Raw genomic sequence first — 25777 nt, forward strand, 5'->3', positions numbered from 1 at the left:
CATTCACACCTTTTGTAAGGAAGTTCTTGTTCAGACATCACAGCTGCAGGCTCGTAAGACTTGTAAATCAGTTCTGTTGAGGAGAATGAGTTGGGGAGTAACTGTGTGGAAAATAAAAGTTCAATTTCATGTTGTTTCCTACAATGTCTGGTTCCTTCTGCATTTGTTGGCCAGATTGCAGGCATCTTAGGGCAAGAAAAAAATCCTTCCATCATGTTTAGCAGTTAAAATAGCAAGAAGAGCCCAAACCAATATCATGTACTCACTTGCCTGACTTCCAGATTTAAACAATCTTACCAATTTCAGTGGAGAATACTCATGTACTTAATTCTGACACATTAAGTGACCCAAATAGACTTTACTTTTGGGTTTTTTGCAGATGGTCAGTATCCCTCTTCTTCTGTAATAACTTAAATAACTTTAATAGTCACTTAAATGACTGATTAAAGCCTTCATCTTAAATCATTATGTTAAATGCCATGGTTTCATTTCTTAAATGGTTAGTAGTTAGTGTCTACCACAGTAACACAAGGGAAAGCGATACAATATGAGACAAAAAGAGAAAGAAAAAATGTATGGATGTACTCAGCCTCCTATCAAATTAGACACTATGTTGTGGACTAAAATTATGCACTTTGGTAATGGAACATTTGTAAAGGAGCATTAAGCTACAGCCATAAGGAGAAACAATGTAGATTTATTTGTTGTCAGGCTCCCACAAGGCAGTCAAATTCAGTATTGACAAATTTTAAGAGAAACCTTTTCCCTGCTGTAAAACAGAGTTCAACTTAGTGCCCAGCAAGTGTTTTGATTTTTCTTTTTTTTTCTAGTTAATTGAGCAGAAGAGATTAAAAAAAATAAAATCTGCTAGGTAAAATGATGTTTTCTCTCCAACCACTTAAGATCCCAGTGCTCATGAATTATATTTCAGGGGCAGGGCCTTATTAAGAAGTTTCACACTTTAAATTTATTTTTAGAAGTGGAAGTTCTGGAACTGACAAGTCATTTAACTTCTTATCAGGGTCCTTACAGCAGAGTTTTTGGCAAAGAAATCAAGAGAATATTTGTTGAATTTAATCGCACCTCAGTAGTTACAAGCAATGCATTTCTTTTTAATATTTATTTCAGAAAGCATTCGCATAATGCAGAAGTTGCAGGTATTATTTCAAAGGCCCAACACCACATATTTGTACATTTACCTCATAAATAAACTAGTCGCAAAAGAGCATGTGCTATGAGACATTTACATGTGTCCTTCTGTCTCTTCGTCTTCTCACAGCGTTCTGTGGGGGTGTATAGCATACGATATTTTAATGCGTGTTTGGAAGGCAGGAGTCTCCATTTCTGGAAGGTTAATGGAAATGTTCGGCCTCTAAGTGTGATAGTTTGGGGGTTGTTTTCTGTTGGGAGTGAAACAATCTTGAGTATTCCCTTTGTGGAAGTCTTAGTAGAGAAAGAATTGCATCCCTTTCTTGATATCTGAGAATAGGTTCTTTGCTATGCCTAAAGGGTAGCATCCCTGATATGGACTGATGAAAACAATTGAACTGATACTCTTTTCCTTCATTGTGGCAGGTCGAAAATATCAGTGTAGGGCTCAAGGATCAAGTGAGAGGGAGAGAGAATTCCAACCAGGGAGTCTCTTGTGTTGGTCACTCCAACTGAGCAAAGCAGTGGTGTTCAGTGTTCCTCTTTTATTTCTACTCTCTAAATTAAATGGGGCATTAGACAAGCAAAAATGGTGTAAAACTATTCTTTGAGTTAGCTGCCTATCTCTAAGGGCTCAGGTTTTTTAATATTGGCCTTTTCTTGTTTTGCCTGAGAATTCCTACTCCTGCTCTTCTGGCTCCAAAGTGGTTCCTGCCTGTGTGCTGCTCTGCAGTTGGCTGCTGCTGTCTTCCCCAGAGAAAGCTGCATGTCTGTGTTGTCATGTGGATATAGTATGTGAAGCACTGTAATAAATGGCACTATAAAAATGTAATAGAGTTATGCTATTTGTGTATATATAGTGATCTGTGAAATAAATTACTAACGAAGTGCAGTCTCATTTAGGCTTTATTACTGCTCCACATAGGAAAACCCTATGATGAATGATCCTTTGTCATTTCTGTCATAAACACCGTTTTCCTGGGTGGCATAACTCCTCCTCCTTAAATCGTACTGAGCTGAAACTTGTCATGCATATGCCAGTTTGAATAAGCATTTTTAGAAACCATTAGTGAAGGGAGTTGAGGTTTTCCTTCTTTGTGTGTGTGCAAGTGTTTATTATAAATAAATTATTTCCCTCTCAATGCTGGCTAGTCTGATATGTTTAAAAAAAGTTCAGGGCCAAGTCAGAAACTTCATGGAATATACTTTTTTCTTTTTTTTTTTTTTTTTTTGGCATATGGGTAGTGTTCAAATTTTATGGTGGTTATCAGGCAATCATGGGAGCCCCTTATGGAACAGGAGCCACAAGAGTCGCTTATGGAACAAAGGGCCATAGGAAAGGTGTCCCAGAATAGAGAACAGCTCTGATGTTGATGCTGTCCTTTTTCATACTCCAGCCAGATTTTTGTCAAAGTAGAAGTGCAGGATCATTACTTTTTTATTTGTTTATTTATTTTTCCTTAGGAAAAGGTAAGTTGTATCATCAGTTTTTTACACTTGAAATTGATTTCAGCTTTTATATTAGTTTAAATTTTATTTCAGTAATAATGAGGCCGGTGTGTAATTTTCTATATTCAGAATGCTTACAAAAGAAATTGGAGCAAGTTGGCAGTTATAGTAGATATGTTTTATCAGTGATTTGCTTTCACTTGGGTTCAGAGCAAGATAGTGTGTGGACATTGTTCAAAGAAGCAGCCATGTCCGTGTTTGGGTCTGTTTAGCATGCTGCTCCGAAACACTGCATTGCTGGATACTGAGAATATTTTATCTGACATTTGAACATCCAGATTTTCAGCTCTTTGTTAATCTATAGGGAGTCAAAGGCTTACAAACTTTGAAGCTCAGCGGATACAGAAGCCTGTTGGGTCATCCTCCAGGATACCTAGATGACTGAGCTGGCAATAAGAAAGCACATAGGTATAGAAACTATATAGAAAGCAAAGTCTCTGCACAAAAGATTTCAGTTGTCACAAATCCCCACAAAGCATTTTTCTTTTTAGCTCTAATTAGAGCATTCAACAGCTGAAGAACAATTGAATTTTCATCAAAGAATGCCTGCTTCTAATATTAATACTTCAAGCTGATAATTACCTGTAACAGAAGCCTTCCTGACCACCTCTCAGCAAATACTCATCTTCAAAGCAGGAAGTTTCTCTGTATACCTAGATTGCTATACTGCATCAGTGTCTCTTTAAATATTAATTACACAACTTCTGTTGTGCAAGGATGAGTAACACCTCTATATGACAGGATCCTGAAAAGGAATGGCAGCTGATCTTGTTTATACCGGCTTTCCTTGTTGTTATTACTAGGGAGTCAAATTCCTGCTGTTAACACTGGGGTATGAGCAAAAGGAAGGGAAATACACCCGTGTAGTTAGTAAGCTTCCAAGAACTGCTGCTTCATCTGAATAGTAGCAGAAAGCTTAAGTGATTTTACTTATGCTTAGAGAGCTAAACAAAATGTTCTTTCCTGAATGCTCTGGAAACAAAATGTCTTCACAGACTCTAGAAGTGCTTAACAACTCTGATCTTTGAGGATTTAACCCCATGTCCTGTATTTTCTCTTCTGGTAATACTGGGTTCTTCTGAGCCTCTTGTGGTTTGCACCTGCCCTGCCCTTTCACATAGGATGAGAATTTCCCTCTGCAAAAACACCCATGAGGGATCTTAGAGGCTCCTCAGACCCGTGTATTAGGTTGCAATGTCATTTTGTCTGACAGAAACTACTCACGAAGAGCATTTAAAACAGTAGAAGATATCCTAGTAAAAATTATCAGGTCTTAGCTTTACTTGTTTCATGAAATAAATTTAGCAATCCTTTATTTTATTCTCTGAACCAATCTACAGTTTATAGATAGTTGAGGTAGTTACTGAAATTCAAAATTCAAAACTTAAAAACTCTTACGGAAATACTTAAGCCATGTAGTATTGCAGAAGTGCCTGTGAATATTTCATGTTTGTAGTAAACCAATCTGCTACAAAGAAAGTCATGACTTACAAATCAAAAGACAATAAAATGGGTTGAAACCCACCTTAATCTCTTAATTTCTAAATCAAGTGAATTCCAAAATAATAACTGTTTCTTGGGTCAGTGCCAGTATTGTTGTTATGTGTCAACATTACAGCAACCTGTCACTTCAAGGTCAGAGTAGGTTCTGTGTTTATGTCTTGGTCTGTTCTATTTACGTAGATGTTAATTATCACAGGATCACAGAATCACAGAATCCCAAGGGTTGGAAGGGACCTAAAAGATCATCTAGTCCAACCCCCCTGCAAGAGCAGGGTAACCTACAGTACATCACACAGGAACTTGTCCAGGCGGGCCTTGAATATCTCCAGTGTAGGAGACTCCACAACCCCCCTGGGCAACCTGTTCCAGTGCTCTGTCACTCTTACAGTAAAGAAGTTCTTCCTGATGTTAACGTGGAACTTCCTATGTTCCAGCTTACACCCATTGCCCCTTGTCCTATCACTGGATATCACTGAAAAAAGCCTAGCTCCATCATCCTGACACCTACCCTTCACATATTTGTAAACATTGATGAGGTCACCCCTCAGTCTCCTCTTCTCCAAGCTAAAGAGACCCAGCTCCCTCAGCCTCTCCTCATAAGGGAGATGTTCCACTCCCTTAATCATCTTTGTGGCTCTGCGCTGGACTCCTTCAAGCAATTCCCTGTCCTTCTTGAACAGAGGGGCCCAGAACTGGACGCAATATTCCAGATGCGGCCTCACCAAGGCTGAGTAGAGGGGGAGGAGAACCTCTCTTGACCTACTAACCACTCCCTTTCTAATGCACCCTAAGATGCCATTCGCCTTCTTGGCCACAAGAGCACATTGCTGGCTCATGATCACCTTGAAAGGATGTCCTCTCACCTCATGTTGGAAAAGAGCACAGGTTGATGTCAGTTAGTAATTTTCTGAGTTCTGTTTAAGATTGTTAGAAGTAATTGTGAGGAGGTTGTCTACAGAATTCTATTTCAGAACCTCTTTGTTTTCATGTAGTATGAATCAGCTTAATTTCTGTTCATCCTATTTGAGCAGTGATAACAAGAGGTAACCATTGTTTTCATTGTGCACAAATTACTCCTACTCCCAAGCACATCAGTTAAAGTTCTGCAGTGGAGTGAGTAAAGAACAATACACAGAATTGTTAGGCATGTAAAGACAAGGAGAGAGGTCTGGTGTCTGCCATTCTGACAGTATTTATTTGATTCTTTGTAATCAAAAGAATAATATATGTACTTTTTAGTATCTATCTTACTTTATATTAGTTTTATATTAAGAAAGAGGAAGAAAGCTTTATTTTCACAGTTCCTTCCTTGTAGCAGTGTAAACATCTTGTTGCTTTCTTAACTTTATCAGTACTTGAGATTATATTTGCTGTTGGAATTTCAGCATTTTCTTTATAAAACATCAAACTGCAGAAATTAGTCCTATTTGTATTATTTTCTCCCACGTTTGTTTTACATTTCTCTCCATGGAATTATTGTGTAGTAGCAGGTAAATGGTACCCTTATATTACTTAGCTGTCTTTTCTGCCAATCCTGCAACCTTTTAGCTGTCCTTTTCAATTCTTTATCACCAGTAGCTTTCAAATATTTATTATTACGTTCCTGTAAATGTTTGAGTTTTACACCAGAATAGTTGTCAGGTCATGACAAAAGGACTTAGTTCAGAGAACATTTGCAATAGAAGGCTAAATGTAAGACATCTTATACACCTAAACATATTTAAAAAGCTGTAAAACTGGCACCCCTGTGTGTGTAGTAATTGAAGGTCATTTTATTTCACATTTCTCCCTTTAACTGGTATTTTTTCTTTGATTTATTGGTTAATGTGAACAGCATGGCATTGTCGTAATGTGCTTTATTTGTACAGCTTTATTAGGGTAGCTTTAATATAGTTATATTACATACTAGATGGATGAAGAAATTCCAAAGCATTTAAGCTGCCTTTTCAATAAGATTCTGGAGCTCTGATTCCTGACCTCAGCTATCCAGGGGTGTTCGGAGAGATTCCTAGCCCTGGCTGGCCCCTCTGTCCTTGTGCAGCAAGTTAATACCTCTTTTACCAAACGCAGATGTATGGATGGTGTATCTGCACATTTCACAGTCATATATTAACAACAAACATCAGTTTCGCTTTACATGAGTTGAAAGCTGAAAAATTTTACTTCAAAACCCTTGTTGGCATTATCTACAGGAATGTTCTTTTAGCTTCCCTAGTGCAATCCGGTAAGGCTCACCGCAGTTGTATTGCAATTTCACTGCTCTGACTGGTGTGGTAATGGAATTCTTGTTTCCTTTTTTGCAATAATCCTTAGAGGTCCTCCTCAGTACTTCTACATATATGAACAGGAAGATTTACATTTTTTATTAGATGACATGTTTTTTGTATTTTTGCAGGCTTCGTCACTGTATTTCAGAAGTATGAATCAGTGTTTTCCACTATGCTGCATCCACGTTGTGGAAGTTCTTGTTTAATTTCTAAAGCCCTAGCTGCAAGCTCTCATCACACTTCAAGCGTGTCTCGCCTTTATGGAGCTTTGTGGAACTGTTAGTGGAACTATTGTCATTGCTTTTGTCTGTAGCAAGGCTCAGCTCAGAGCATCTTGCAGGACATTGTGCGGTGCCTGCTGAAAGCTGAAAATACAACAACCACAACACTTTCTGCAGCAACCTTTTCCATAAGTCCTTCTGGTGTGTGAAGGGCCCAGTGCTCGAGGTTCTCCTTCTGACACAAACTAGTGAAGTTCTGTTCCCATCTCCTTCCTTCCAACAATTTACATCCAACAAAATTATTAGTACTTTAAAAAGAGAAAGGAACTTATAAAACACCTCCTTTCCAATGGGAAAGTATTTGCACAAGTGTCATTTTGAAAGACTATGCTAGGAACTGTGAGAGAATAACTTATATGTGAACATAAATGGTAACATATGGGCACAAGGGTCTGAGATGTTTCAGGTTATGTGGCTGATAAGGATGCACTACTGCAGGGTGTAGTGTTTCAACTGTTTCTTCCTTGCAAAGTGCTAGTAATTTAGTTATATGAATTGGTCTGCAGTTCCACCAGTGTTGCCACTATAGGGCTGCACTGGAATTAGGTGGAGAACAGAACATTCTTTACAGTTTTGAATATGAAGACAGCTAAGGACTTGAAACAGGATGTTGGATGCAGGTGCAGTGAAAAGAAGAGCAAGCAGAACTGAACCATCTGTACTTCTGCTGCAATCTCTCTCTCTCTTTCCACCCTTTCGTTCTCCTCTATCCCCCACACACTATTTGTTTTGCTTAAATAAAAAAGGGAAAAAGAGGTTGAGGGGCTTTTTTTTTTTTTAGTTATCTCATAACTTTGGTATTCTTTGAATTATTTAAGTTCAATTTTTCTTTAGCTTGTTCTCTCTTGTGTTAAGGACATAGCAGCTGATTTTGCATGGGAGGGCAATGTCTTCTAATGCCTAGAGAAAAGGGATTGGGTGCAGGGCTTTCATTTATGACACTCATCAGAAATTACAGACTTATTTTAGATGTTGACATGTAACATCCCTTCACCTTCTGCTTCTCGGGGTCAATGGCATGTGTCTCTTATTTTTATCAATAGCTAGATGAATAGACCCTGGCTGTTTCCATCTTTTTTTCTGTACCTTCCCCAACATGTGGGCATTGTTGACTAATGCAATAATGTTTTACTTTCTCAAAGTCTCCAACTATCTTCTTTTTAAACAAGTTTCATACATGCTTGCCTCAGTCACCATCTATGTATGTTTTTCTATTTCTCCTTTTTTTTCCAGGCTTATATGCCTCTTCTAGTACCTTTAAAAATGGTTGCTCTTTGTTATGTGGTCTCATATGCTTGGGATTGGTAGTTGTGTAAAGGATGTCATAGAAAAATAAATACTAATTGTAATTTCTGCAATTTGAATATAGTTAGAAAGTATTGTTTGCTGCATTCTGGTTTTCCTTCTATTTCACTTGGGTTTTGTTTCATTTTAAAACATGCTTTATCTTTTAGTTTTGCTACATTTATTATTTTCCTAAAATCCGTCATAATTTTTTTGCATCTGAACTCAACCAGATTGGATTCTATTGTCTTTTTTGACACTACAGTGTACTGGAATGAATATAGCTATCCCACTTGTCTTCTTGATTTAGACAAGGTCAAAATTAACAAGTCATATTTCATTTTGAAAACATATGTTTGCAATTCTTCAGTCTTACTTGGCATATTTCCCACTTTAGTGAAGATGGAAAGGGTCTTTATTTCTTTCTTTAAAAGACTCTTATTCCTTTTCTCCTCTTTTCTGAAGCAATTATTCCTCTAGTTGTAGATGTTTTCTTTGCTATCCTTTTATGTTTTACTTCAAAGTTTAATATGGTTGTTTTTTAAAGGACTAAAGTAATACTCAGAATTACTTTCACCATCTGTTTCCAGAATCTGTCTTTTTGTTTTGTATTCAAGGATGAACTGTTTATGTTATGTCAGTGATCAGTTGGGAATTATAAGTTTTTTTCTTATAAGGATTCATAATTTAGGACTAAATAAAACAGCCATATTCTCTGTGTCAGGTTATACTCTACTGCAAGAAGGTGAGACCCATGGAAGAGAGATTATATAAAATCAACATTAGCACTCAAGTTGTATTACATCAGAATTGCTGTGAGAGACATTGTGTAAGCTGGTATTTTACCACGTCACCTACCTAAAAAATGAAGTTGGGGTGGCTAAGTTTGTAGTTCTGGGAGCAGGTCTTAAGTCAGATACATGTATTGCTGTTTACTGTATTCCTTTGTGATGCATGCATCTGTGTTATCATTCATGTACCTCTCTGTTTTAACTGTTTTGTGGTCACAAAAGCAAAAAGGTCCTGATGGTTGTGTGTTGCTGGAAGCTTACCTACTTCAAACTCAGAACTGCTTTCCATGGCTTCATGTACATGGAAACTCTTTAGAAATGATAAGTTTTTTCTTCACAGTCATAGTACTGTTGTGCAAATGTGTGCGTTTATTTTTGTGTTTGAGATAAGCCTCTAAGTTCCTTACTATCAGGCAAAGAAGCAGTTGCTATCCTTTTGTCTCTGTGATGTTTTGCAAGCCCTGTTTTTTTTTAAATGTTCTGTAGCTTCCAACTGCATTACTTCTTCCACACTCCTACCATCTGTGTTCTCAAGACCTGAAATCAACATTTTGTATTAAACTTGGTAATTACCAACTTCTTTGCTATTCATTCCCATCCCTTTTTTTTTCCCCTCTCCAATATTATACTGTGCCTTTCTCTGCACATGTTTTTCCTTCTCTTTTTTTATGTATGCCAAAACCATTGACAAAAATTTGCTTCACTTGAGAAGGGGAGTGGTCGCTCTCAAAGGGAGCAGCATATGGCTATGGAGCTCTTTTATAGGGTGGATTACAGTTTGGTTCAGGTCTTAGGGATTATGGTCAGAGAAGAAGCAAGTGGATGTCATCGTGGTGGGAGTTGCTGGACCATCCAGTGTAACTCAGCACTGGTAAGGCCACACCTAGAGTACCTTGTCCAGTTCTGGGCTCCCCAGCAGAGAGAGATGGAGCTACTGGAGACTGCAGGGTCACTGAGAGGATTAAGGGTCTGGAGCATCTTTCATATGAAGAAAGGCATTTGAGAACTCGGACTTAGCCTAAACTTATTAAACAAATAGTATTAAGTCATCATCTTGAATATTAACCATGGGCAGTTTACTTCAGAAGCTGTGGAAAGAATCCAGAGAAGGGCACCAAAATTTACATGAACCATTAAAAAAAAAAAAAAAAATCTGAAGAAAAATTACTGGATTGGGGCTTTTTAGTCCACCAGAACTGAATTAAACATGAAGAGCAGCAACTTTAATAACAAACAAGTGCTGTATTTCATACAGTAAGCAACTAACCCATGGAAGTCATTTGCGTACTAAAAGTTAGAGCTGATGGCTGGCAAAGTTTAACTGATACGAATAGAAGATGGTGGATGCATATATAGGAGTACTAGCCACAGTTATATCAAATGGACTGCGATATTTATGAGAAATAAAAATCCCCCTTTTCAGTCTTCTGCCAGCTAAACTAACTAGAAACAGGCATCTTTTATTTAACAACTTTCTTACTAATTGGCTATTATGTGATCTTTCACAAGCCTTATTCACATGATCTGTTACTTGCAAATATCAAGGGTTAGTTCAACCTCTGATTTTATCTGATATTGTTACCATATGGTTCCACTTACATATGTCTTGACTGCTGAAAAATATAGTATCTTTGCTTAACATTGAGTTGTGTAGCAGAAACACCATCATCAGAAATGCAACCATTGTTTAACAGAACTTACAGATTTTTTGTGACAACTACAGCTGCTTTTCCTTTTCTTACCCAAGTGCATTCACAGTCATTTTCTATTATAGACTTGCCAACTGTTAGAGCATCCTTTCAGTTTGGTCCCATTTATCACAATCTCTGAATGGTAGTTGGATAAGTGGAAAAATTATTTGTAGATAGGTAATGGAGTGCTTGAACAGTCAGCAGTATCTGTATGAAATGGAGAAAATTCCTCACTGATTTTCATACTAGAGATATGTGCAATTTCTAGATGGGTAAAAGTTAAGTTTTATAATTGCCAGCCATTATTTTACAGGGAGAGCTCTAGCTGTAGAGAACTTCTGACATAATCAGTTCCCGTATCATTAGCCAAAGTTTTGAAAGGAGAAACATTGTTTTGTATTACTATATAGAATTTAGTCAAACATAAGTGCAAGGAGATATTGTTAGAGTTTCTGAAGAATGTGTCAGAAATTAAACAGTCCAGAGGCTGACAAGACCACATAAAGTGGTAACTTCTGTTCCCCTTTTTAGTGTGTTGTCCATTTTGCAATGGTAAATTTTTTTCTAGAAAGCATTAGTAAGGGCGAAGTATATGGCTTTATAATACTACTCTCTGCAGCCATTCTGTATTTTCCAATGAGAATTCCTGGCTGTTTGGCTTAATGAGAAGCCTGTTCTGCTCTGATGCTACACTAGGCCTCAAGAACAGAGAGTATCTAACCTGGCTTTTAGTATGTCTCAAGCTATCAAGCTAACAGAGGAGTAAAGCTCCTTCCAGCCATCATGGAGAATAATTGTGCTGGCTAATACAGTGGGTTTGTGTTTGAGAAAGACGATTCCAGAAATAGAGTGTCTTCTCAATACAAGCAGATCCAGAAGGCAGTGTAATGCTCCATACTATGACATCCATTTAAGTTATTTTGGCACTGATTGCAATCTGAGGTTGAAGTTGCATGTAAGAAAATCTAAGCCCTTATCTTATGAAATTGCAGTGTTTCTGAAAGTCATTCTGTCCAAATGAGTGGTTGTTTCAGATATGAAGCATGAGCTGTGGTCAGTTGCACTAGATTGCATAAAGTGACTCCGTTGGGAGGACATTAAGAGGCTAGAAGCATTGAAGACAGAATGCAAGGACTGACTTAAGCACCTTTCTTTAAAAAAAAAAAAAAATTGGCAATGGGTCAGAAATGTGTGCAAGAGCACTTTTAGTTTTATTTTTAATAATGGTGTAATAGATGGTGATTTAATATACTGCCCTTTAGCTTTGAAATTGTGAAACACTACTAATTTATTTTTAAATTCCTTTAGCATCTTTTATATCTTGACATAGGAAATATGCAAAGAAAGGGCAATTTATCTAGTCTTCTCTACACTAAGGCAGAATCAACAATGTCTGGGGTTTTTGATAGGTACTATCTAAAAGGATTTTTGATGTTCAGTGTTGGAGAATTCACAGCTTCTCCCAAGTTTTCTCTGCAGTGTCTAATCTGAATCTCTTACTGCAATTCTGACTATTATTCATTGTTCAGTTCGACATCTACGTGGAAATCATGGAGATTACTGGATTAATTTTACAATAGCCTTCAAACATGAAACCAGTAACCCACTCCTCATCTCCCTGTTTCTTTGTCTTGAGAAGCAGCCATTATTAATGCAGTCTTAAATCTGTGCTCAGCCTCATTTCTCTGCTTAAGACTTTTATACAAGTTCTGAGTTGCAGCAATCAAAATTGAATGTATTACTCCATCTCAAGTGGTAACACCAAGGAGAGCTGAACTGATTTCTGTGTTTGTACACAGTACTCCCATTTATAACTTCCAGGGTTGTGCTCACTTTCTTTGCAATTTTATAGCAAGGTTGATTTACATTTAGTTTGTGATCAGCCCATGTGCTCATAAGCCACAAATACTTTTCTACAGAAGCATTGCAAAGCCACTTAGTTTCTTCATTTTGTATTTCTCTACTCTAAAAGAGTCCTAAATTCTGCATTTGCCACTACTGCAATGCTCTACTTATCCCTATTGTTTCCAAAGTAATTCTCAAATCCATCAAGAGAATTCTGGATTTCAGTTCAAAAGGTTATAGGCCCCCTGTAGGTTCTGGGTTACATCTGCCCAGAATGTGTCCATATGAGTACCTTCGGGCACCCTAAGGCATCTCAAAAAACAATTGATTGTCTGTGTGTAGACCATAGTTGTTCTGAGGCTAACAGTCTGGTAGTCCTTAGCTCTATTTAACCCTTTCTTTAGGCATAGGTGGTACACATGTGCTGTATGCCTATAGCTAGCGCATACAATTTTGCACTTATTCACTTCTCTGAAATCTGTCTTTTAACATTTCTGAAATAGATTTATAACTTGACATTTAACATGCTAGTCTGTCAAGCTCAGATGATTTGAATGCAGTTAAGTAATATTTATTCTTGCTTGTGCGAGGATGAAACCTTACCCTTCTGCCTTTTGTTGCTGGTATGCACCATTTTGTTGCTGGCACCCCAATGCAGCAGATTTGTGGTGAAAATGGATGCAAAAAAGGAGCTATGAACATAAGTTTTGTCTCCATATCCCTCTGTTTTTACCCCTGTGTTTCACAGTAGACTTTTTCCTTCATTGTCTTGCTCCTAATATACTTAAGGAATTATTTCTTCTGGAGTTTGATGTGTCCCTTGCCCACTATGTCTGGTTTTGGCCCATTATACTGTGTTCTGCTGTGCTATTTTTTGCTTAGTAAGTTGACCTCATTTCCATTCCCTGCATGCTGTGAGATCAACAGTGAGGTTCTAACTAAGACAATGTGGTCTCATTGTACAATCCCCATTATTTCTTTGCAGGAGGCTTTGCACTCTGTGTGGTCAGTATTGTTTATTTAAAGTACAGAGAGGTTTCTTTAACTCCTTTTTCCCAAGCATCATGTTCTTGGGGATTCTCCCAACTAATTCTGCATTTATGAAAGTATTACTACTTAAAACCTTTTTTTTTTATTCTGTTGTCATTTCTTCTTCCTTTTTATCCCCAAACAAGCTTTTGTCTTTTGTATTACTATCACTTATATGAATTATCAGATATCCATTTTGCCAATTAAGTCAAAATGTTGTCAACTAAATCTTCCAAGTCCTCCTACGTACCATTTGTAGCTCTTGCACTAATGTTCAACCATCAAAGACTGAGATAAATACACCACTGTCATTGCAGTGGCCTCTTCTTTAACATCTCCTTTTATAAACTTGTTTTGGGGTGGTCCGCAGAACAGTATTATTTTATTTTATTTTATTTTATTTTATTTTATTTTATTTTATTTTAATTTATTTTAATTTATTTTATTTATCTTGTTTTGTGTTGTTCTGTTTTATTATTTACCCATACTATTGGGCCATGTATATAAATAACATCACACATACAGTTCAGGCCTATGGTCAGTGTTTTCCATTAATATAGTTGATATCTGTAAATAGTTACTACTTACATCTGTATTTGGGTGGCTAATGTGATCTGAGCAGGTAGCCTATTTTAAAAAATGGGGACATTAAATGAGAAGGCAGTTCAGTCCTGTTACAATATGAATCACCAAGCCTGGTGTTAAGCACAGTGAGATATGTTTTTTGAGAAAGTCACTATGGCAGGAAGGAATAATTAATGCATCAGACTTTGTGATCACCAGTAGAAAAGTGGTGGAAATTTATAGGATCAACAAACATGAATGTGGACACAGTTGTCTCTTCCAGAGTGCTGATACAGAGTAAGTAAATTAAGTCTTTATTTCTGTGTACTTGGACTCAAACAATTCTGCTTCTTGGAGAGAGTTCCCCTTAATATCAGATTTGGGGGGGTGGGAACAGGGAAGAAGGAAGAGGAGAGGGGTGGAAATACAGATACAGCTCTCCTTTGTCACCTGTGAACTTTTGCTCTATGATTGTCAAGAGTAAAATGAGCCGGGCCCAGCATGCTGTCTAGCCAACTTTTCAAAGTGTTTGCCTTCAGAAAGTCAGTCGCTAAGATGCTACATTTGCACTATAAATTCATCACAGATCAGTTTGATGCTGGTGCACATTACTGGAGAACAGCATTTGGTCTATGTTACAACACAACAGGGGAGTCTCTCTACATACATAAATAAAATGTGGGTTGTTTTCTGTGTGATGTAAATGCTGCTAAATTTTTCAATTTTAGTATTTTGGAGCCTTTAATGCAAAAGAATCAAAATGTATTTTCTCATACCTTTCATCCTTTGAACATAACTCTTTTCACATACCTTTGGGGAAGTCTGTGAGTTATAGAACTGTTCTTCTTCTGAGATAAAATATAAAAGAATAAAAGAGAATTAGCAGCAGTTTGTAGAAAGTGTGTAATTACTTGAGTGGTACTGAACACTTAATTTGAATGAATCTTCTCTCCCTAATTTTTTGGTTTTGTATTATGAGATATTATGGTCAAATGGCGGTATGTTCACACATAAGCTTTCATGTAGGAAACATGTTATACTACACAGGAACTATATATTGTAGATCATTAGTAGTTTTATAAATACATTAGGACACTTTTGAATCATTTGAAGGAGAGATAGAAATAATACATTTGCTAATTCCTTTTCTTCAAACGTTCTAGCCAAGATCAGGTAAACTACAGTACACCCCTATGCAGTACTTGCTGTATTCCTACTAAACCACCGCTGCGCTACAGTTGAGCTACAAAAGTAATCTCTGCCTTATTGTACGAAGAGAATTTTCAGTGGAACTTAGAGGAAAATAATTGGAGTTGTTGTTCATAGAAAGATTACTCAGTTCCTTTTGATAAGAGCTTTGACATTTGCTTTGTAATGCAAACGCATGTTGCATTTTAGCAGATATGTTTTGCAGTTGGGTGTTTTTTTGTTTGCTTTCCATAAAAAGAGGAACTTTTAAAAGCCATTATGAATTCTGCACAGAAGCATTAATTAGAATATATAATTCTACTATTGTGTATAATCAGAAAACAGAAATTTAAAGCTCAACAGAATAAAGCATAAACTTTCCAAGAAAAGTGTTTTTGTTCCAGCTCATTAACACATTGTCTCTGTTGGACAGCATTCTTTAAACACCATAAAAATTAATAGTGTATTTAAGAACTGCTTTATTGCCATGTTTCTTCAAATCCTAATTTAGACCTAGTGGTTAATTGCTCTGTCTCTATCATCAGAGCTTGGAGAGTAGATACACCCTTTGGCTTCAAAATCTTCAATTTCCACTTTAATCTTTTGTCTTAGGTGAAAATGCGTTCTCTGGGTGAGGCAAGAAAGGAAGATTTCAGCAGAGGTTGTTAGCTAATATGCTAGCTCTTAGTCCTTCCAAGTTTAACAGCGCAAAAAAATGTCAGCCTGATTTCACATGATAGAGTATTGAGAAAATGACTAAAACATCTTTGTTAGAGTTGCTGTTTGTGACAGACTCTTTCAAAATAACTAGATGTAAAATTGCTCATTTTGTGTCTGTTCTAACTTGTTCAAACATTTTTTCCCTGTTTAGAATCAAAATAGCTAAGCTATTGAATTTCTTGTTAGTTTAGTTTGGGTTGTTTTCCTCATTTGGTAGTGTATCTGCTTTCTGCTTAGTATTTCAAAATTGACCATTTTGAAAATTTCTGTCTCATTCACTTTAGTTCTTTGGCAATTATGAGTTCCTTTATCTTTTTTGTCCCTGTGCTTTTTTCTTTGAGCTTTAACTGACTGAATAAATTCTCCCTCTTCCATTCCCAGCATAAGTTTTCTTTGATCTCAAATTTCTGAGCAAGTTTGGCAAAATCACTGAGACTAGCCGTCTCTTTATTTCCTGCATTTTTCCATTGATAACTCTTCCCCTAAATTATGTGTATTAAGTCTAGATGATGATGACTTCCCTTCATAGTGTTTCAACCTGAAATGAATCTTTCATATCAGGTCAAAATAAATGGATGCTTCTCCTCTAATTATTTAGTGTGTTTCCATCTTCTGTGTCATTCTATGCTCTTCTGTCTGGGTTTCAGCTGTTCCAGCTACTTAAATCTTCCATGAGTTATGTGGTCCCATGAGTATAGGTCTCAGGAAAGATCCTCCGTCCTCTGCCACTTCATCAAAGGCAGTGACTATCATCAAGTCACTAGAGTGACTCAAGTGACTTCTTGAGTTTGCACTTCTTGCTTTTCTTTACCTAAGCATCTTTAATGTTGTATTTTCAATCTTGTCAACCTTGTTCCCTAATACTTGTAAACTGTTACAGTTAATACCTAAAGCGCTCAATGCAATGTGCATCTGTTTTCTGATACAGTCCACAAATGATTTCTTGTTCTATTGCTAGCTGACCTGTACTAATTTTTCTTCTTAGATAACCTACTACAATCTTCTCATTGTTCCTATCTGCTATTCTCCTTTGTTCCCTCTCTGCCACATACCTTCCCACCCCCCTTTTCTTCCACAGGTACCTATTACTTGGTATTTTTTCTGGTCCACAAGAACTAATGAACTTTACCTATGACCTTCCTAACACTTGCTTTCTGTTCTGAGGTTCTATCCTGTGATTCTCTCTCAAGTGGACTAGTTAACATTTAAATTTGGTTGAACCTCTTTCTAGTATTTAGCTTGGGGTTTGCAGTTTCTTTTTCACACCTTGTAAGAAATTGTGCACCCAAAACCTTGGCACTTTCTTCCAAGTATATTAACCAATGAAATAAAAGATGCAGTAACTTTTCCCACAGACCTCGCTTTTCTCATGTCCTTACAATAACAGGGTTACTACAAAGTTAATACTATTCTTCTTGTATTCACTTGGTAATATCACTTGGCAGTCTTCGTAATGTTCTTGATTTATGCAGCATAGTGAAATAGCTCAATCACACTTTGCTACAGTTTCGTGTGGTGTTTAATGCAATCTGAAAGTGGATTGCTGCTGAAAAGTGGCATTCTCTTTTCACCTCTTATGGTACATTTCAACTCTGCATAAGATCTAATAATCATATGACCTTAGGCTAAGTTGATCGTCTTGCTGATTTAACAGAAAATTATTGTCCACAAATTTCCTATGAGATTTGTTGATCTGGCTGTTGACATGGCTAGAGTGTTTGGCATCAGCTGAGCAATGGAGTTTCAGGAGGACCATGCCTTTCAGAGACAGCTTACAGTTAAATAAGGTTAAATACAATAATAACAAATTCATGTCTGTATTACTCTTTCCAGCAAGACACTGTCAGGCTTAGATATAAAATCTTCAATTTACTGAAGTTAGGAGTAAACCCTATGCTGACATGAGTGGGTGTTTCATCTTCTTTTATGTTGAAACTGAAGGTAGCTTCAGCACCTTTCTTTGAGAACAAAGAATTGTTTATTTAGTAACTTGTGACTCTTTTCTTTGTAACTTCTTTTCTTACCTTTTTTAGGAAATCATGTAAGTGCCATCTTCAACCATATACTAGTTTGTGTATTCAGAAGCAAGAGGCACCGGTGTCTAAGAATCTTGCTTTAATATATTCATTCTGGAATTTAAGTATTTCTGGAAAAGTTCATTTGTGCAGAAAGAAGCTAATGGGTCATACCAATTTGATTTATGCAATAAGTACATGTTCTTTATGGCCTTTGTCTTGTCTCACTGATTTTATTTTCTTGCTGTTTCTGCTTCATGTTCCACTGTTTCTTTCCAGCTTTTCTCCAGTTTCAGGATTAGTCATAGCCTAACTGTAATTAGTATGCATGTGTTCCACAATGCACATCATAAAGAGTGTAGAATTATATATCCACCCTATTCCAATGCAAATCCTATGATCTGTTGGCAAAAAAATTCCATATAGCAGGAAATCACAAGCAGCAGTATGTAGGTTCATATCCTGCTGAAGGACCCTGGTACCATGCACATAGTGTTCTCTTGCTGTGATAGAATACCTTTAGCATTGCTAGTTTTTCAGAGTCCATGCTTATCACTCTATTTCTTTTTTTACTACTTCACATCTTTCTGGTTTACTCCTATGAGATGATTGTGGGACAAGGTGTCAGCTAGGCGGTGAGCATATTAGCCAAGACTGGTCTGAAAGCAGGGCCAGTATTGTCAGTGAAATATAGAGCTCAGCAAGAGAGATAACAGCTAAATATCATTTAATATTACTAACACGTCTGCTTCTTTCTGGTTCCTGTTAGAAACAAGCACTGAGGATCAGGGGATATTATGCAGTTAAAACTTGTTAATATGTTGGAAAATGTGGTGGGTTTTATGCTAGATCACAAATGGTGTTGTCAAATATTTATCTCTTAGTTACCTTACAGGATGTAAAATAATGAGAGTGTTTGTTCTAGCAGTGTTACCTCCTCTGGTGCTTCCTCTCTTTCCCTCTTTGTTTTTTAGTTTGTTTTTATTGTCTGTTTATTTGCCATGCCAGAGGCGATACCCACTGCTAATTTGTTTTATATAATTACATTTTACATTTACTGGGATTCTTTCAATAGTCAGGCATATCATCATAACCTGAAAATAATCATTAAATGTTATGGTAAAAGAAAGCTCAACAGTTGGATTGCTTTAAAAGTTATTGTAGAAAACACTGTGATTAAGACTTTTAATGGTGCTTTAGCATTGAATGTCTGACAGATGTAGAAGGTAAAAATAATTATAATGTTCTTCCATAGTTTTTACTGTTGATGTCTATAAAATTATGTGTATAGCTGGTTTTGGTTTTAATGCTGAATTTACATCAGTTATTTTGTTAAGGTTGCCTGTTATCCACTCTTCTGCCAGTACAGCATATTAGCTGACATGAGTGTTTGTTTAGAAAGAGCAAAGTTACTGTCTTTATTACCTCTAATTAATTTGTTTTGTACCATATTCCAGGCAGATGCACAAGTACAATAATGATCTTGATTTTTGATTGTGTACAACAGCTCTAGACATAGGCTCAAGACAGACAGCTGTGATTAAAACACATCAGTCAGTTGTAAACTGAGTTATCTTCAGTGGTACTGATGACTGAAGAGAGCATACTGCTGCTTGATTAGCCTACTTGCATTTACAGTAACAACTGTAATGAAAATTCTTTTAGTAGTAGTAGGGCATTTGTTTGTTTTTCCCACTCCCTAACCCTCCTCATTTCACTTAGTTGGAACTCTCATTTTTTATGTAATCTTAGCTGGCACTATTTCTGACACTATCTTCTGCTTCCATCGGCTTATTTTCTAGATGGGAAGTGATGGAGTTCTGCGCCTCAGTAGTTCCGCTCTAAATAATGAATTCTTCGCATATGCAGCACAGGGGTGGAAACAGCGATTGGCAGAAGGTAACTGTCTACTTGTTCTCAGATTTACCAAAGGTTAATTGTTTTTATGAAGAACATCCCTGTTTCTACATTTGAGAAATACTCCTCGAATAGAAAGTGTACTACACCAGTAATTCAGCAAAATTGCGGATTCCATTTTTAACTTACTGTATGCTTTTACAGCTTGCTGTGGCAGCTTATTCTGACAGTTTAAAAAGAAACGAAGCTTTTTCATCACTGCCAGCCTTGGAAACATAAATGCATGCAACTAAATCTCACCAATATACTTCTAAAATACTGATATTATATAATAATGTCCTGGGTTCAGCTGCAACAGTTTTATTTCTCCTTCTTAGTAGATGGTGCAGTGCTGCTTTAGTCTGAGAACAATGCTGGTAACACACCAGTGTTTTTAGTTGTTGCTAAGTAATGCTTACTTCAGTCAAGGACTTTTCAGTTTCAGCTTAAACCATGACAAGCAAATTAAATTTTTCTATGTCACACTCACTTTTGTTTTTCTTTATTTTTATTTGTTGGATGACTATAGCAGAAATCATTGTGTGTCATCTTTCTATCTGTAATTTGTAATTGCCCATATTAAGCTAATCCTTGACACCTTTTATTCAATATGTTAGTATTTGTTTTTTAGGTGAATTTACACCAGAAATGCAGCTACGCATCAGGCAAGAGATTGAAAAGGAAAAGAAAACAGAACCTTGGAAAGAAAAATTCTTTGAAAGGTTTTATGGTGAAAAGTAAGTATTGTAGCAAATAAAAGCACTTTTTTATTATTTTCTTTTAGGAGGAAATGAAAATATAATTCTCTGCTTCACATAGCACAGTCATATGCTGTAAAACTTAATAAAGCAGTTATCAAAGGCAGTCATTGCCCAGTGTATGAAGCTGTGGATAGAATTATAGCTGTGTGTCTGCACTTGCATTGCAATTGCATTTTTAAAGGTTCATAACTCATCCATAAAAATTCATTCCAAGGAGAGCTTAAGACACAAGGCTGAAGCATGTGAGTATTTTTAATTAGCTTTTTAAGGAGAGCATTAGGGCAATTGTCCCCTCCTGCAAAATATAAATGCAGAGACTGCAGGCTAGAAGACCAGTGGAGATGTTGCTGTGGTGTGTTTTTATTAATTTTATTTTTTTCTAAGATACTTGCAGAGTTTCTAAAATGGAATAGATTTTTTGTTGTTGTTTCACTGTTTGACTGACTCCCTTTGATGGAGTGGAATATGTGACATAGGAGAAACATCAGCTAGAGACAAATGAAAGTGACAATGACCCATCTAATTTTAGAAGTGCGATGCGAAGAATAAATAAATACCCTTAACAGACTAAAATTAATGGGCTGGTATCACTCCAGGTGCATAACTGGGGTAAGTCAGCACAATTTCGTTGACAATGATACAAAGATAACATTCTGCAGCACCTAAGATTCAGTTCTTATATTCACGGTTTTCTTAAAATCAGAATTTAAGGAGATTCACATCTTGGTTTAAATTCAAGAATCTTCCTTATAAAATTGCTTTAAAAGGTTAATTCATTAATACCTAGAATTACATCTCTCTTTTTTAAAATATTAAGTATTTAAAGTGTTAATTATTACAAAATATAGGCTAATTCTTTAAAAATTACTGATTTTTATTTAATTTTCTGTAATGTTTTAATGGAATTTATCCATAATACTTAGGAGACAAAACTGTGCCATGGGAGCCATCATCACAAGATGTCTTAGTTTTGTTCATAAATATTTTTTAGTTAAGAAATCCAGGTCACAGGGAACTCTTCATATAAGTGATTAACTTAAAAGTTAAGACATTAGCTTGAGTGTTTCTGTAGTAACAATGCCACTTCTCACAGTCTACTGCCTTGGGCCACTGGGAAATGTACTGAAAGCAAGGCAGCAAATGGACAGACTTTCTTATAGTCAAGTGCTTAATTTCTTACTTAACAGCTTTGAGACCTCAATGTATGTAGTCTAGGTGTTGATCCCTTTAGTATAAAAATATATTAATTAGGTTTTTAAATAAGGAATATAGTGGCTTTTCACTATGCATGTCAAGAGAAGAATAAATTTAGTACCAGCAAAGCATGAGTACCTCACTCTAGCTGAAGCCTCTTCCTCAGTCACAAATTGCTGTCACATGCACAATGATACTCATAATTTTACCAAGCCAGCAGTCCTGCCGTGCTAGCCGAGTGCTGGGCACTATAATGGTTGGCAGATAATTACTCAGTCTGCAGTGATACATGTCATTTGAGTTGATAGGTTCCTGACATCAGCATTGTTATGCAAAATGTCATATTGCACATAATTTCCATTTTGACTACAGTATTGAATCTGGTCTGCCCTGCCCTTTCCCCAACTTCTGTTGAATCCCCTGCATTCTTCTTCCTGGCTGTTATGTGATCAAATCCTTCTATTTTGCTGCTTGGCCAGATTTAAGTATTTTTTCTCATGTGCTGTCTGAATGTTAGCTTTTGCTATAGTTTCCACCTTGTTTGAGTTCTCTCACCTTTTTTTCACTTTGGTTTTTAAGTTTGCTTAAACTTTATCTTTTTTCAGATATGTAGATTGACTGAAGTTGCAGATTTTGAAAGCTTCCCAATCTATTTCTCACATGCAGTCAGAATTGCTTACTTTACAGTCAGTGTGGTATTTTTGCTCTGACTTCAGCTAATTTGATCTTTTAATATTCTGTATGTAAATTCAAGTTTCACCTTATATTTAGAGAAGGACCATTAATAGATGCAGAATCTTTGTAAACATTTTTACACACTCCTCAGTTCATGGCATTCAAAGACTTTAGAGTGCTTCTTCCATGCTGGCTCTGTACATTACGTTTCTTGTGTTTGATCTTATCTGTACCCAGGCTGTTTATGATGGGACTGTCAGTTGTAGTTTACTTCCATCCATTTATGTTCTCTTTCCATTTCCTTATGGTTGTTTATTTTTCCTCTTTCTGACTTTCTTTAGATAACAAAAACTTCATTCTGCTGTCATTTATCTAGGATCAGCTAACGCAAATTGCCAGAAATCCACACTCTTCTGGCTTGTTGCCCCAGGATGGCAAGTGTTATAGTCTATTGTCTCAATATATAATTTCTTTTCCCAATCTTAAGAGAGTTAAATGTCAGAATAGTACTGCCAGCTCACAAAATCAAAGCTTTAATTTTGGATAGACCTCCTCTAAATTTTATTGCTGATTTAATCCTTCCTTTTTTTTTTTTTTCTTTTTTTAATTATTATTTTTTTTCCAAGTATTACTTTTCATAGCACTAGAATATCAACATCCATATGTCACTGAGTAGCTATTTGAGGTTTTTTGGTTTGATGACTGACTGCCCTTACTTTGCCAGCCGAATCCTGTCCTTAGCACTTTCACTGGTGGCTCTCTACTGCTGTCCTATTATTGTGCTATTTTGTGAACTTTGGGTGTCTATTTCTCTAAGGAAGAAGACAAATCAGCTGTTCATCTTGCAATCTGAGATTGCCTTAAGCATGCTGATCTCGAGTCTTCTTTGAAAGCCTTTTTCTGCACCGCAGTGTCTTCTTCAAGATGGTAGTATTTACAATACTGTAAAAAATGATTGAGATTCAGTATATGTTCTTCTGGCCTTAATCCTACATAATCTTATTTTTGTTTATACTTCTTCCTCTTCAGGATGTTACTGGAATGCGCATATTTGTGCAGTGTCCATGTGAGAGTTGCATTCAGCTTTATCCATTATCCCATCCTTCATTTCTTTGCTGTTTTTCATTCCGAAAGATAACTATCAGGCAATATCTTTTTGTGATATAAGCCACCTAGAGAAAATAAACCACTGTTTCAGTTTTCAGTAATGCAGTGGATTTCTTTTCTTCTCCCTCCTCATTTTCTTGAGATAACTTTTGCTTGTTTACACAAGGAATTATAGAGGAAGTAAGTTACTCACCTACGCCTACGTAAATTAAACTTTACTTAGCTAAACCTATAACCTAAACTTCCACTATATAAGGAACCTATAGTCTATATAGAAGAAAGACACAGCTTCTGAAATACATCATAGAATCATAGAATAGTTAGGCTTGGAAAGGACCTCAAGATCATCTAGTTCCAACTCCCCTGCCATAGGCAGGGACACCTCACACTAAACCATGTCACCCAAGGCTTCATCCAACCTGGCCTTGAGCACTGCCAGGGATGGAGCACTCACAGCCCCCCTGGGCAACCGATTCCAGTGTCTCACCACCCTAACAGGAAAGAATTTCCTCCTTATATCCAATCTAAACTTCCCCTGTTTAAGTTTTAACCCGTTACCCCTTGTCCTGTCACTACAGTCCCTGATGAAGAGTCCCTCCCCAGCATCCCTATAGGCCCCCTTCAGGTACTGGAAGGCTGCTACGAGGTCTCCATGCAGCCTTCTCTTCTCCAGGCTGAACAGCCCCAACTTTCTCAGCCTATCTTCATACGGGAGGTGCTCCAGTCCCCTGATCATCCTCGTGGCCCTCCTCTGGACTTGTTCCAACAGTTCCATGTCCTTTTTATGTTGAGGACACCAGAACTGCACACAATACTCCAGGTGAGGTCTCACAAGAGCAGAGTAGAGGGGCAGGATCACCTCTTTCGACCTGCTGGTCACACTCCTTTTGATGCAGCCCAGGATACGGTTGGCTTTCTGGGCTGCGAGCGCACACTGAAGCCAGCCCATGTTCATTTTCTCATCGACCAGCACCCCCAAGTCCTTCTCTGCAGGGCTGCTCTGAATCTCTTCTTTGCCCAATCTGTAGCTGTGCCTGGGATTGCTCCAACCCAGGTGTAGGACCTTGCATTTGGCATTGCTGAACTTCATGAGGTGGGCATTGGCCAATTCTCATGCATGCCAAGGTCCCTCTGGATGGCATCCCTTCCCTCCAGCATATCAACCAGACCACACAGTGGATTATATCTGTATATCTTTTATGCTCACTTATTTCTGTATTATTCTTTCTTTTCTGATTAAAATAAGAACAGGGATCAAACTTCTGTTAATTAGATTTGAAGATCCTTAAGACCATGAAAATTCTTTGAAGGCTTCCAACCAAGCTTTTGTGTGAATGTGTTATGGAACTGCTGATGCACAAAGTTTGTTTGGAAAATCTTACCAAAGTTGCTGAACACCTCTACTCCCACAGTCCTTAGAAGAAAATGAGAGTGTCAGAGAGCGTACATTTTTTAATAGCTATTTTTTTCAGCCGTTGGTATTTGGTTTGTTTTGGTTTGTTGGGGTTTTTTTAATTCTACTGAAGCAATAAAACATTTTTTTTTTAAGTAATATCTTCAGGACCAAAGGTAAAAAGATTTTTAGAAAAGTACACATAGAAATGGTTCCTTTACTCTTCATCTCTGAGAATGAATTCATAGATTATAAATATGTGTCTTTTTAGCTTCTTAAGAATATTAAACTTTAAATTATAATGAAATCAAATTAACAGTATCTACATCAATATGTTTATTTAGAAATAGTTTTTATCTTAATAAAGTATTTAGTTTGCTGACAGAAAGGAGCAAAACCACACAAGCTGTTTTCCAAGATGTTCATAATTGACTCTTGACTTGTAAAATAAAGCTGGAGTGGAGTTATTTTGATTTTCATAAAAAAAATTAAATTACTGTCAAATTACAAAACCAAAATGCATGCTTTCCCTTATTAATTTCAGATGCAGCATTCAAGCCATAGTGCTGGCTAAGTTGACCCTTAATTCAGATGTAAGAGGAAAAAAATGGGTTTCCTTTAGAACTGTTACTGGTGAAGATAGAGTTGTGCATCTCCCCTGCAATGCATGCTGTAGTAGTACTGCAGTGTTGTGCTGGTATTTGAAAAAATAAAATTAAACATAGTATGAGTGAGTAGTGGTGAACCTGTGTACCTTATTGTTTTGTTTCATTGAAGTGCCAAATAGTTAAATAATAAGTAATAGATTACTTATTTTTAGAACACTTAAGTTTTTTTTTTAAACTGATAAGAAAATCTGTGTAGTTAGGTTTCCAAAATATATAAAATCATGTAGAAATCAGTCAGACACCACTT

General features: G+C 36.8%; 1 protein-coding gene across 5 annotated transcripts in view; it reads left to right on the forward strand.

Moving 5' to 3' along the window:
• ASXL3 (ASXL transcriptional regulator 3) overlaps positions 1–25777 on the forward strand; it is a 126627-nt gene that overhangs the window by 87271 nt on the left and 13579 nt on the right. For all 5 annotated transcript variants that reach the window (XM_065668198.1, XM_065668194.1, XM_065668193.1 and 2 more), the window contains 2 exons: positions 19639–19735; positions 20364–20469. In XM_065668198.1, the coding sequence (XP_065524270.1) occupies positions 19639–19735; positions 20364–20469 (203 nt within the window). The remainder of the gene's footprint in view (positions 1–19638; positions 19736–20363; positions 20470–25777) is intronic.

Source organism: Lathamus discolor, chromosome 2 (genome assembly GCF_037157495.1).
Source record: "Lathamus discolor isolate bLatDis1 chromosome 2, bLatDis1.hap1, whole genome shotgun sequence".
NCBI classification, from domain to species: Eukaryota; Metazoa; Chordata; class Aves; order Psittaciformes; family Psittacidae; genus Lathamus; species Lathamus discolor.